Here is a 14,291-nt window from a genome sequence, read left to right as displayed (position 1 = left end):
ATATTTGGCCCTGTTGGCCATGCCTTTCTTTTAACTATGCATTTCAATTCAAATTTGCAGGTATTTTTTTAAATGACTGTAAGTAGTAACATTCAACCTTCTTAATTGCAGTCAGTGTCTTACCTTATTTTTTCTGTTGAATTCAAAATGGTGCTGTAGAGCACAGAGTTGTTCTCAACAGATGACTCAAAAAAAGATGAAGCAGAAAAAGTTATGCATGCCCAGGACATGTGGCCTCATGTGAGCTACCTTCATATTGCAGTTACCTGGCATGAAACCTCTCTCTTTCATGAATCTGTTCTTCTTCTCTGTTTTCCTGTGGCATTTGTGTGCATCTTACTTTCACTACTTTCTCCTCAATTTCCAGTGTTGGCTTGCTCTGGTTTTTGACAGCTGGCATTCCTCAGTTCCCAATGCTGGCTTTCCCCTAAGCTTTAAAGCTCTTTTTAAATGCTTGTAGCCCCCCCTGCTCGTGCTGTCCTGGGGCAGAAGCTCCTGCCCACCTGTCAGTGACTGAAGAGTCATCAATGGGGAATCAGGGAATTCCTCCAGTGAGCTCTGCATGGGCCCTCTCTGATCTCTTGCTGCTTCAGCCTCCCTGGCATTGGTATTCTCACTTCCCCTTGTCTGATCCATGCTTTTTGTGAAACTCTTTATTTTTCACAATGGGTGCACTCTGAAAACAACTCGACTGCTGAATGTCAGCAGGGGTTTCCTGTTTGTGAATGACTTCTTAATTCCTTTTTGTAGTGCTCAGACAGTAGCAGTCAGTCATGGCTCTTCCTCTCCCCTTTGTGAAAGTATGCTGATTTACCTCCTGTCGAAACAAATGCATTCCAGAAGAATTTTTCAGTACACTTAATGTCTATTTCTGATACCTACACTTCAGATTCCTTAAATCTTATTTACTCAACCCAGTGGAGTGCAGAAAATCCTTTGACATTAAAACTGTCATAATTGTAATGTACCTGTGTTGGATCAGTAAGAACAAACAGGGCAGGGGCAGCAGCTGCCCAGCAGAGGCAGATGAGGTGATGCTTTGAAGCCAGGGTTTGGTGCACTCCAGGAGCCCTGTGCACTCTTAGATCTCCCTGAAAATCCTCGTTGCCCTATGGATGTCTTGCACTACTGAAACACATTTTTTGGAGATTTTTGTAAAGGAACATGGTAGCAATGCTGTATGGTTACAATATGGTTCAGTTTCACTAGTTTTACATTGCTGTCAGCAGCATAAAATTTACATATATTCCTGCACAAAGGCAGACTGAAGAGAGATGTAGTTATAAGTCCTCTGCACAGGCATTGTGTTGCTTATAAAGTACTTAGAAAATTGTGGGGTGTCATTACATTCACTTAAGAGATTTTTCTGCCAGCTGCTTTTCCTAATTTCCTTGGCTTAGCTGGCTGTCAGGGCAAAGGAGGGTGAAATATTGATGGCAAAGAGAAGGTCTAAGCTTTGTTAGGTAACTCATAGAGAAATTTCAGAAGCAGGAGACTGCAGATGACTGTTCCTGTCCACAGGTGCTGCTGTGATGTGTTCTTACTGAGTCAGTTATTAAACAAATATCAATTAACTGTGTATTGGTAATGCCATTTGAAAGTTCATGTAATTGAATATCAAACTGTTGTCTTTTTGATCTAGGCCTATTGTTTGCTCTTTTAAATTGAAGTTTTGTTTTAAAAAAGAAGAAAGTTAGGATTGAATTTCAGGGTTTTTCTTTAGCCAGGTTTCTGCAGCTCTAGGACAGCTGTGGTGGCAGGAAATGTTTTTGGATATAGGAAATTCACTGTCTCTGCTGTTAAACTGGCCCAGCATGGCTGTTAGAGGATCTGGGAGTTAGTGTGGGCCAGGGACTATTTCCAGGAAGCACTTTAAAAGCAGCCACTCATTTTAAATTTTAGTCTTGTTAATGTTGTGTGGCAGCTGACCTGAGCATTAGGAAAAGTTTTGGGGTATGTCTCATTGGATTGTACAGAACACTCTCCCTGCTCAGGACCTGGTGATAAATATAGCACTGTGCTGTGCTATTGCACTGCAAACTTCTGTTCACCAGCTGCTTGAATTTCCTTTATTTCAGGGGGCAATAGAACTTGTGTTCTGCAGCTTTTCACCTCCAAATTTACTCTGATGTTTAATTTTTTACATACGACTTGTGTGTCAGCTTTGAATGTAATTTCCTGCATTTGGCATTTCAAGTCAAATACTTCTTTCTACAGCTTTAGCCACTAAAAGCACTTGGCAGTGCTTTTTTAGAAATAAATTTCATGGCAGGATATTTGGAATGAATGTAGAGAAAGCAAGGTTAGCAAGTGTACCTGCCACATCCTGTGATGAGCTGGGTAGCCTCAGTGTCTGCTGTGCTTTGGTACCTCGTGGCTAAAGGCTCTGTTGTTCCTGTGTTTCTGCATCCTTAACTCTGTCCAGCTAAGCCAGCCTGTGTTCCAGTGCAGTCTTTGTGCTGATTTAGTAGCACAGCTCATAAGGAAACTCTGAGCTCCTTCAAATTCAGGCTTTCCATGGCCTTTGCAACTGCTGTGTGGGGAAAAAAGCTGTATTAATTCCCAGCACACTGGAGAGCAAGGCAGATGGAATAGAGAAAATAAATTGTTTTCACATTAGTATTATTCCTTGGAAATGTGGTAAGATACTTCCTCCACTATGTCAGGGAGCAAAGGATGAGATCCATTTCCACTGGGTGGAAAAAAAAATATTCTCTGCCTTGTACAGTAAATGAGTTGTGTGAACAGTTGTGTGTGCTGTGGGTGGCCGCTGGTGCAGAGTAAACCAGTTGTTACTGGGATAGGAACATGAGTGTTTCCTAGAGTCTGGAGTCACACAGAATTCAATCCTGACTCTTTTGAAGTGGTTGGAAGGCAAGGTAGTACAAATCAGCTGAATGCTACTGATGTATTTTCAGGTTTTTTGTCTTGGAGCACAGAACTGCTGGGGAAGGTGTTTTGCAGAGGGATGAAGGCAAGTGATGCAAGTGCTAATTATTTAAGCACTTGAGGTTGTTGTCTGTTTACTTATCCTTGTATTTTTTTTTTTAAATTATGTTACTATTTTGTCCTGGAGTTCAAAGCTCAGCTCCTTCTTCTTTCCTCTAATGAAACGGTGTTTTGTGCTTGCACTCTGTGTTGCCTATATTCTTTAACATATCTGTGCTGTAATATTTTCAAACTGCTTCTGTTAGAAACTGGAAAATGTTTTTTTCCAGGTGCTAGTCACATTTTCTGGGCTTGTCTTTCAGTTGTACTGTAAAAGGTTTTTAGTGCATGACTAAAGAATTTTTTGAAACTCCATACAAAATGTTTTATAACACCAATGCTAATGCCTCCTACCTGACAGCATGATGAAATCAAATTATTAAGTGTTCAGTGCAAAGGGTCCAGAGCAGCTGCTTGCTGGTTACAGTAGTACTGCTTTTAAACTTTCTGCACATCTTCAGATTGCCAAGTGATTATTTTTGCCGGCGTTATTTTTGATTTTTTACGTGCATCAGAATAGCAAAGCGAGCGGTGTCAGAGTGAGAGCAGCGGCAGGGTTGTGTAATCCGTGTGTTTGTGGTGTGTGGATAAATGTATGTAGTGCATTGTGTGCATGGAGAGCTGGGGAGAGGATATTAACTGTGATGAAGTCATGAACCCAGGCGCCCGCTATAGGCATCTGCAAACACTGGTTACCCTGGCAACAAGTGGGAAGAGGTTGGAGAGGAAAGCTGGAGTAGGTTGTTGCATTGAATTGTTGTCAGCTTGTTTCTTCCTCACTAAAGCAGGGAGATGTTGAAAGGTATGATGTCCCTCTTTCTATGTCGTGTGCTGTTTTATATGTATTTAGGCAGTTGTTGGGAAAAGGGAAGGCTAAAAAAAAATACTTGTAATTCAGCTCGATTGGAGAGGAACTTTTCAGTATCAATAGTGACGTGCATTGCAAATCTGTGCTTTTCTGTGTGTGCTTCGTTTTTGTGTGTTGTGTTGTGAGAGTGCTAAATGGGTCTCCAGAGTACAGTACTGCCCCATCCTCAGCCTGGGGACAAGTGTCTCTTGCATATTGTATCCTCAGAAACTGGTTTTATTTTAAACTGGGTTTGTAGAGCTCATGTTTGAAAACCTGCCAAGACAGTACAAGTACTGGGTAATACCAAAAGATTTATTAACTGGTATTGAATCTGAGCTCCTGAACACCTTCAGAATGTGCTGCACTTACATTCTGGTGTTCTCCCACTTGTGCAGAATATTGTGGCTCACGAGTTAGTGGAGTCTTTACCTCCCTGGGGAAAGTTTTTATTAGAAGAACTAGGACATTATGTTCAGGGCTTTAACAGCATCTTCCTCAAAACAAATATTAAAATACTCTCTTCAGAAATCTGTTTTAGACAAATAATGAGGAGATACAACTGTATATTTCTTCTTGATTGTCTTTCCTTGTTTTGACCTTTTTGTCTATAATGAAAAAAACCCAGATATTTATGCAATATATTAAAGTATAAATTATGATATGTACACCGAAACAACCAAGTCTTGCTATTTTCAAGAAGTCTAAAAATATTTTGTTTATTAACTTTATTTTTAACTTGGTCACTTTAGTGGCATTGTTTCTATTTAAATAAAAAAAAATTAAAATTGCACAGTCCTGAAAGAATAAAGTGTATGACCCAGTCAGGGAATAGAATTCTGTGACTGTATTGAACATCTCTGGCAGCAAGGGATTGATTAACAGAACAGTGGTTCTTGATTTCTATTGTACTGAAAGTAACATTCTAATAGAATATTAACAAATATTGTTTCAGAAGTGCAGTGATAGAAATATACAGTGTGCCAGAGTCCTGCCCTTTCATTTCCATTCACTTCTGCATTAAAAATTGCTGTCAGATATTTTATTCAAATTCAAATCTAATTTTACTGCACTGTAAAACTGCATCTTCAAAACTTGAAAAAATATATTTTGGAAGATGGAGATGTATATGAGGATGCTGGTTGCTCTTGAGAGAACATAGACTGATACCAGTCTTGTAGCCTCCTCCTAGAATTAGGCTGCTCAAAAGAGCTTTTGTCAGTGGGCCATAATTTAGTTAAAATAAAGTACAGCAAATCAGTTTAAGCAATGATATATCTTATAATTAAGCAAATATTGTAATCAGCATAAGAAGTAGAGTTTTGTCATTAAATAATAATGCAAATCAGAGCTCTTATTCTGTATTGTGAACTAATAAGTCCCTAATGTGGTTAAGTAGTAGAGTAGATAGAAAACTGCTCTCAGTTAGCTGTGTAGTTCAGGCTGTAGGATTTGCAGTTTATTTGTATATAGTTTTGTACCTGCTGAGTTAATTACTGGTTTGTATTCTGGGTTAATCAGTGGATAAGAAAGATTCTGTTGGTACTTACCCTGGCTGCTTAAGATGGTGATTCTGGAGTGCTGGAGTAAGTTAGGAATAAGTTGACTTCTCCTCTGTCTTGTGGAGTAATCTGAAATCATCATCATTTTCATCTTGCATTTCCTCAGATGTTGCAATGTTTGCTCCTGTCTTTGATGGAGTGTCTTGTAGCCATTTCAGTGTGGAAGTGCTCTGGTTTAGCCTGCAGCCTGTCAGCACAGCACTGGGGTGGGATGTGTGAGAGCTGGCCTGGGGCTGCTCCTGCTGCCCACGGGCTCTGCTCCTTCCCAGCCTGGCCCTCAGTCCCCGTGTGCAGCTGGAAAGGGCAGGCAGCACCCAGGGAGCCTTCAGCTCTCCTCTGCTGCTTCAGGAGGGAAACAATGCTTTGGGATTTTCCTACTCAAGATTCCTACAGTTCAGCACTTCCTTCTGCACTTTCTCAGCTGATTTGGTCTATTAATACATGCACAGATGCAAAGATTATTTTCCTACTTCCAATGCTGTATTTTGAAGTATCCAGAGAAAAATGTGCAAGAGAGTGCTGAGAATGAGAAGTACATTGATCTGCATTAGCCTGTTCCATTTTGTGCTTGATAGTGAGTGGAACATCTCAGAACAGGAGAACTGTGAACTGTGCTGTCGTGGGTGACCTTTCCTTTTTGGGAGCTCTTGGACACTTTGCTACAAGCAATCTCATTTATCCTAAGGCTTATGTGAGCTTTCAGCTACAGGTCTAGATGATGGGGATTTTTCTTTATCTATGAAATTTAGTGGATGAAAGAACAGTCTACTCTCCTGAGCTTTTTTTCATACAAGTTATTAAGAGCCATAAAAATGAAAGCTCTGTAGAAAAGTTGCATCTTTCAAATGGTATAGATCAGATTGTTAAGCTGTGATGTTTTCTGAAGCACTTTCTACAAGGGGAACTCTTGTACAGGAGAATATTACCATGGTAAATTCCAAGATCTTCTCTATATTGGTGGAGATGGAGAAGTGTTTTCAACACTTGAGGGGGTGGGAGCAGTTTTCCAATGAGGAAAAGTTAAAATATGTATTCCTTTTTAAGACGTTGCATGGTCAAAATCCCAAATTAATTTAGAGCATTGCCATACAAAGAATTTCAGAGCAAGTGAGACTGTGAATATCCACTGCATATGCTGGTCCCTGATAGCTGCCTGTGCACACCTTAGCCTGTGGAAATACGAGGTGATTCAAATTAGACTAGGCAGCCCTTTGTTTTTTGTAGAATCTCTTCATTTTTAAGAGAGAATAAGAGCTTGTTTGTGTGTCCATAGCCTTGAAAGGGTTTCTGCCCTGCCCCAAAAGGGCACTGGCAGCTCAGTAGTTCAGAGAAAATGACTCCTGTTATGTACACCATGCAGCTCAGTGTGTATGAAAGCTGGTTTAACACTGCATTAATTGAAAAGCAGGTACAGCTGGTACATAATAACAAGACTGTACACACACATGGACTCTGAGTTATAAACATCCCAGGTTCTAGAATAGCAGAAGGTGGGAATTTTAAGCTAATATATTTATAGAGGTACAGTGGATGTGTCAGTGAAGGGTGGGCATTCAGTAACACTTGATTTTGGTTTCACAAGAAATGGATTTGGCCCTGCTACTCGAGGTTCACAGTAAGGATTCTTCCTCAGCAGTGAGCTGTGCTCAGTGTAGCAGGTACCTGTGCTGGAGATCAGAGAGGGACCCATTTGATCACAGCTACTCCTTCATTAAGGGTGATGGATTTTGCTCTGCATGTGGCAGCTCTTCCTTCCAGCCCTCACAGCCCCAAAGGAAATGCTCAGCTCTCTGTGTTTTTGCAGATGTGCAGAGATGACAAAATGTCAGACTCAGAATTTTTTTCCTTTGCTTTTTAAATGACACTTTTTTTAAAAGAGTTTGAATTGATGGCACTAAGTGTGAAAAAGTTGCTTTTGCCATCTTAACTTACCAATATTTAATTTCACTCAGTCATGTTACGGTTTAGAAATGGAGCAAGGGTTAAAAGGATTTTTCTACCTGTTGGTTAGGCAGCAAAAGGCTTGAGGCTTGGGAGAGAGATCAGGATGTCTCTTAATCTGTGAATTATATTTCATTACTAAAGAGGAAGAAGAGCTTGAAGTGCCTTTGGAGGGGCTTGGATTTCAGCAGCAGGAGTCACGGCTTTGTCAGCAGATGAAAATGGCCACTGTCGCACCATCGCCAGAGCCTGTCTGCTGGCAAGTGGAGCCCGTGGCCAGCACAAATTCGGGACATGTTTGTACCCCAGGTAGGAGCTTCCTGTGCTTCAGGGAATTCTGAAATGGGGTGGTGAGCTGTGCAGCAGTCTGTAGGCACTGACTGCTTGGACAGCTGGGATTGGCATTCCTCAGTTTCTCTGCCTGCCTTCCAGTGAAGTATTGCAGAGTTTGGATGCATTGCTGGCAATGCCTGAGCTTCCTGGGCAAGAGCCCTGTCATCCCTTAGTGCTGATTGTGTTTGGTGCATGTCTGGCATGCTAAATACCATGGCAGTAAAGCCAAATCAAAAACCTCCAGTACCAGCTCTCATACAATATAGTTTGTGCAGCCTTTAAAGCAGAATTTTTCTTTTAATTGAAGTCTTATATGGGGCAGTATGATAACACCTTGGATTACACTACTGGGATATTTAGCAGAAGGAAATGGTTTTTCACAAAACTGACTCAGTCTGAGTAAACATAAAAACCAGCATTACAGCAGTTAATGTGTTCTATCCCTCCCCTGCCCTCTTCCCAAGAGAAGAAGTTGGTGTTTTAATTGAAAAAAATGTAAAACCTGGTATTTCAGGCAAGCATAATCTAGATATTCATGTTTGGGGTATCTTGTTTTTCCTTCTTTGTGTGAGGCAGATTATCCTGTGTCTGATTACTGTCTGGAAGGATTGGCTGCCCATGGAGATGGGTCACTGACCTTGATGGAAAGCCATGCCTCATCTCTTGTGGCAGCTCTTACATTCCTGTGTGCTGTTGAGAACATGCATTTCAATTTTACATCCCTCAGTAGCTTGCTGTACTGCTGCTGTTTGTCAGGATAGCATTAGGAAACTGGCATTTTATTTTGCTGTGTGTAAGTGGCCATGTCGGTTCCCAATATCTGCCAGAGATGGATTTGACAGCACTGAATCTGAAAAAATGTATATGAACACCTGTCATTATTACCAGACTGAGAAAAGCTCTGGTGTTTCCATTTATATAGTTTCTAAAAAATAATTTTGACTCCATGTGAAGCAGCATTATTAATAGCAGCACTATTAGTAAGAAATATCTTTTAACAAATATTCAAATTTTAACATCAAGAGCATTGTCATCTACTGGTTATTGTTATTGTGTAATGTTATAGTGCCTAGGGAAGGGCTGGATCCTTCTCTAGAGATGTCCTCAATAAACACTCTGAGAAAGTTTGCATTGCAGAGACCCCAGCTGGGGCACTTGGGGAGGATGTGGAGATGATGCCAACTCGTGTGGGACCAGTGGCATGGGCACAGCAAGGAGCTTGAGCAGACTAATGGGGAAATTTTGACAGGTGTTACCATATATTTTTGTGCAGTTGTTGAGGAGTTGCTCTCTCAGTAATTAAAGAGACAACACTGTGGTGCAGGAAATGAAGGCTCATAAGTCAAGCTGAAGAGCTTTGTTTGACACAAGGGTGTTTGTAGTAGATGTAGATGGCCAGGGCTACACTGCCACTTGTTGTGCCTGCTCAGGTTGAGTTTCTGCCATCCAGTAAGATACTTTTTAATTACTGCTAGTTTCCAGTTGTCATTATACAATCTTTTTTCTGGTTCTAAGCTTTGGTTATTGTAAAGCTTGAAGAGAGGCCTTTTGAGCCAGCCTTACATCAAACAATGAACTCTTCCCTCTTCTTTGACATCTGAAATCCTAGATAACTTCCTAACATATTTTTTCCTTGCTGTTTTCTGTTTAGCCTCCAGTTCCAAGCCTGAACTCAGCTCCAGTTCACAGACTTTGGGAAGTCAGCAGAACAAGACAGATGGCACCCGAGTAAAAACTCGCATTCTGCCCAACATGCCAAAGCTTTTCATACCTTCATCTGTCACCAAATTTCCACCTGAGATCACTGTCACTCCACCCACTCCCACCCTCCTTTCTCCAAAGGGCAGCATTTCAGAAGAGACCAAGCAAAAATTAAAGGTAATAAAAGGGAAACAGTAATTTTTTAGATTCTTGTTTTTATCTTAATTCTCCCCTCAATAAAATACTTGTATGAAAGAAGCAACAGTTCATGTCCCCAGTTCATAACCAGAGGTAGATAAGTAGTGGAAGGAGGTGCTAGCTGTTACCAGCAGGAGCCAGTTCTTAAAGGACTGGTGAGATACTGGCTGTGGGTGAAATGAGAGCTATTCTAGTCCCTATCCCTTTTCTGAGGGATTTGGAAAAAAGTTACAAAAATGGCTGAGTGACCTAGTGGAGCCATTGCAGTTCTTAGATTAGTGGAAGCTACCAGAACAGTAACTGTGGGGAAGCCTACTGGTAAATGTTATGTTGTTTTACATTAGGATGACATCTTTTATCAACACAAGACAGTTATTGAATGTGAAGGAATAGCAACCAGTGGGCTTTTGTCCCTGTGATCATGGGTTTATCCTGACTATTTAGCAATATATTCTCTCTCTCTCTTTTTGGGATCAGTCTGCTATTTTGTCTGCTCAGTCTGCAGCGAATGTAAAGAAGGAGAGCCTTTGTCAGCCAGCTTTGGAAATCTTAGAGACCTCAAGCCAGGAGTCCTCACTGGAAAGTGATACTGATGAAGATGATGACTACATGGACATATGAATGAATTCTGGCCATCATCAACACCAACCACATAACCATTCTTCTTGTTGCCAGCATCTCTGGAAGTTGAAACATCTTCATTGGCATTACTCTCCATTTAATTGGCATCATTGTGTTCTTCACTTTCATTACGTTTGTTATCACCACAACCACTTGTATTGCCTTCAGACTCTTCACCATTCTGCCCATCATGGTGCTTGACAGAAAGAATGATTGATTGTTTACCAGGCAGTTGGTTGATCTGGATCACGCTGTCACCAGGAACTTCAGTAAACACAAGGATGTTCTGAGCTGCAGTTCATTTCTCTCTGCTGTTCCTGCTTCTCCAAACCAGAGCCCTGGGAGTTGCTCCAGTAGCTCTTTTCTCTAGTGTTTTCTTCCTTTTAGTTGTCTTGTATTTTCCCCCTCTAGCTAAGTTTTTCTCCCAGTAATTCAGCAACCTGATGTCTGTCTAACCATGCCATGATTAATCCAACAGCTCCTTTTGAGGTGAATGGAGTAGGAAAAATGTGCTGAGCTGGTCGAGATTTTAATTGCATTGAGAAAGTCTGTGGCTTTGTCATAGGGCAAGGAGGGTGAGCTGAGAGTCTGTCAGCTCCTTCACACTGCTGGGTGCTTTGTTGGAATTTGACTCTTTCAAATAGACAAAAGAACCAGCTTTTCCAGGCAGACAGAGAGGGTGGTCTCCTGTTCGTGCTCATTTCACACCAATGTATGAGGTCCAGCAAAATTTATCTACCTGAATGTTGGCTTAAAGAACTGATCTTTCCAGAATTGTCTTACAGTCCTTTCTCTTCTAATGCCTTGGACAAGCATTTTGAATTGGGGGCTAGATGATATTTTTATGGTGGTATTGAAAAAAAAAAAAAAAACTTGAAAGATTTCAGTACCATTTCAGTAATGTCTGTTTTTTACAGAATGACACGAAAAGGTGTTTTTTATCTATCTGCAGAGGGACTGCTCACAGTTATTTATATGAGAAAATAATGGTAACAAAAATCCTTTTTTTTTTTTTCTACTGAATGTTAACTTTGTAAAATAATGAATGCAAACCATGCAAAAAAAAAAAGTCACACACTATATATACACCCTCGTGCACCCACACACATATATATATGTGTATGTACATATATATATGTCTGTATATGAAAACAGAAAATGCATACAGCTTGCAATGTCGGATTTCTTTGTGTTTGGGGGGGTTGGTTTTCTGTAAAATGCAGAGCTTTGTATAAACTTTTGGGTTTCTTTTCTAATAAAGTTGAAATGCACTGTTGTCTCTGTTTGTTTGAGAGGGCACAAGGTGCCGTGGTTCTAGAAAAAGCACTGCTCCTCTTTCCTTTTAGTTTTGGGTAACAAAAAAGGGCTTGGGAGAACTTGATGGGAGCCCCTTTATTTTCTGAGGATTGCCAGAGCTCTGGGGCTGTGTTTGGTGTGTGAGACCCAGAACCCAGTGTTGCCAAAGCTGCCTGCAGCAGTTTCAGTTTCCCACTGAGACATGAATTCTTTTTCACCCATCTTGGTGTTTTTGAAAGCTGATGAGCAACATAAGGGAGAAGACACCACATGGGGAGCAGGATCACACAGAATATTTGACTGTACAAATTTGCACTTGATCCACTGATCTCATTGATAAGAATGATGAATGGACTGTGGATAAGAAGAAGCTGTGGCAAACTTTGTATTGCAAGGTTGTTCTCAAATTCTGGGGCTTTTGTTTTGAAGAAAATGTGGTTTATAAGGAAGTGAGCATGTCCATTTTGGATGTGTTAGCAACTGTTTGTGTAACTTTTTCACTTACTACAAGTGACAGGTGAGGTGAGTGCCACTGATACAGAAAAGAAGAGGCAGCTGATGGTAAAAGCAAACGTGTTTGCAGTAGGAAAATGTTTTCAGTGTTTACTCTGATTTGCTGTAAGTTGTTCTAAATGCAGTGTATTGCATACTGTGTAGTCACTGGCAGGTAAAAGACTGAGAAGTTTCAGGTAAACATGATGTTTAGGTTTTCTAGAAGCAAGCACAGAATGAAATAAATCAGCTGCTTATGAGAAATTGAAAGGGGAGGGTGTAGTTCTGAACAGAGCTTTTCCACCCAAATGGAATAGACTACACAGACTGTTTGGCTAATGTGTATTCTTAAATGTATTGCTAACTTAAAGATCACATTTAAAATTTTAGCTTGGGTTTGATGTATAAAGCATCTGATTTTCTAATGGAATGTGACCACTGAAAATTGTTGGTTTTCTTTTATTATTCTTAAGAATCCCTTGGCTTTCTGGGTTTTTTTTCTCCAGACTTCCTAAAATGCTGGTCTTGAGCTTTCTTTTGATTTCTAGTCCTGCTTTTTGAGAAGGATTTAAAATTTTGCTGGTTCAGGAAAGTTAGGACAGTAAGTGTAAGTGTTCCTGCCAGCAACAAGAGCTGCATTTGCTGATCTGCTCTAAACTCATTTTCACCTTCAAATTACTCAACTATGCAGCTTGTCTTGTGCTATACTGAATTCTCTTACCTAGATTTTTTTTGTTTGTTTTTTTGTTTTAATCTATGATTTTTTTTAATTCCCATTATGCTCTTGAGTAGCTCAAGGACTTTTTCTCAAGCTCAAGAAATTACTGACACTGAACCATTACAGGCCACCTCCCTCCAGTGCTGTCCTTCTGCTGTTGACTAAATGCCATGTTTCTCAGCTGTGAGCTTTCTTCCACAAAGGTGTTGCTGCTGCACTGAAGGAGCCTTTGTTCTTCTCCATGTGTGAAATCTCCTGTCTGTAAGTACAGCTGATGTAGTTCTTCAGTTCGAGGAGCCACGTCCTGCAGTGGAGGTGCCAAGGTCCCTGGGTCACTGGGGTAATGATGTTTGTCTGAAGAACCATCCCCAAAGGTACTTGGAGCAAGAAGTTGAAATCCTTCTAAGCAGAGCTGTTCACTCAGTAATGACCTCGTGAAGCTTGGCATGTCATCTTGTGGAATTATCAAGGAAATTAGCAATGACTTGAAGTAGTTTCTTTTATTTTGGTCTAATCCTGGTGGTAAGAGCTTGAAATTCAAGCCCAGGCAAGATCCAATTGACCAAGTTGCAGATGAAATGTAAACACTTCATCTGCCTTCAGGGTTTACTTTAGGTAACCATTGCTTCTGAAATCTGTTCCCAGGTGTCTTTCTGATGTGCCAGAAAATAAATGGCAGCTGCTGAAGTATGTTGCTCTGGTATGGTTTTGGTTTGGGTTTTCCCTTTGAAGCCATAGGGATAGGAATATCTGATGCCTAAAGCAAACTTAAAGGTCAGGTCTGTGACCAAGTGGGGTGAGGCTTTCTCTCTTTTTTTTTTTTTTTTTCTTGATAGTAATTGATTAAAAACCAAATCCTTTTTGGCTCCTGAAAAGCCAGACTGTTAAGACTTTCAGGCAAATAGCAAAACCATTTTTGTTCCAAAGGATATGGAAAAAGGAATTTTTTTTGAATTGGCTGTGGAGAGTTGCTATCTGTGCTGTTACTGGGCACTCTCTTTGCACACAGGTATCTTTCACTGTTAAGGTGAAAGTATTGTTAAGATCTGTAGTACTGGGGTTTGGCTGTTTGCACTTTCATTTCCTGGCACAGGGATTAGATAATCCATGTGTAGTTGAGACCATTGAGAATTTCTCTCTCTCAGGCAAGGACTAGTGTTTTACTAAGAATTAATTTTGTTGAGCACAGCTGTCATTAGTGGCTTCTGCCCACTGTCTGACAAATGCTGTAGCATTTTCTGCAAAAGCTAATAATGTTTCCTTCCACAACCAAAATAGCAGATCAAGGAAGATACCAAGTACCTCCTTAATTTTATTATGTGCTAGGGTTTGTCAGTTGTTGTCTCTTGGTTTTTGGTTTTGGTTTTTTTTTCTTAATTGGAGTGAGATTTCTCATGAATAATGAAATTAATGTCTTTTGCAGCCAAAATAAACACCATATGGTCAGGGAGAAAGAGACCAGGAAAAGATGAGGAAGGCACAGCAGCAACTGAAGCTGATAGGACACAAAATGGACTGAAGGAAACAGAGAGGGCCCAGGTGAGACCAGACAAAGTCTTACCATTGAAAGTGAGATCCCAGCACTGTTAACAGC

The 14,291-nt window shown here is 40.5% G+C and overlaps 2 protein-coding genes across 5 annotated transcripts in view; both read left to right on the top strand.

The window, feature by feature from the left end:
* Nucleotides 1–11,462, top strand: part of CABIN1 (calcineurin binding protein 1) — a 104,869-nt gene extending 93,407 nt beyond the window's left edge. For 3 of the 4 annotated variants that reach the window (XM_014894730.2, XM_014894729.2, XM_088176031.1), the window contains 3 exons: nt 7,483–7,647; nt 9,323–9,549; nt 10,048–11,462. In XM_014894730.2, the coding sequence (XP_014750216.2) occupies nt 7,483–7,647; nt 9,323–9,549; nt 10,048–10,191 (536 nt within the window). In that variant the 3' untranslated portion in view covers nt 10,192–11,462. The remainder of the gene's footprint in view (nt 1–7,482; nt 7,648–9,322; nt 9,550–10,047) is intronic. The other variant, XM_014894731.2, reaches the window with a different exon arrangement.
* Nucleotides 11,463–11,606: 144 nt separating this feature from the next.
* The window catches only part of LOC106864815 (T-box-containing protein TBX6L), a 30,558-nt gene continuing 27,873 nt past the window's right edge, over nt 11,607–14,291 (top strand). The window contains exon 1 of the mRNA XM_088176032.1: nt 11,607–14,236. The gene's annotated coding sequence lies outside the window, so the exon portion shown is untranslated. The remainder of the gene's footprint in view (nt 14,237–14,291) is intronic.

The sequence above is a fragment of the Sturnus vulgaris genome, chromosome 19 (assembly GCF_052056855.1).
Source record: "Sturnus vulgaris isolate bStuVul1 chromosome 19, bStuVul1.hap1, whole genome shotgun sequence".
NCBI classification, from domain to species: domain Eukaryota; kingdom Metazoa; phylum Chordata; class Aves; order Passeriformes; family Sturnidae; genus Sturnus; species Sturnus vulgaris.
Note: the sequence above shows the minus strand (reverse complement) of the source record. Positions and strands in the feature narration are given on the sequence as shown.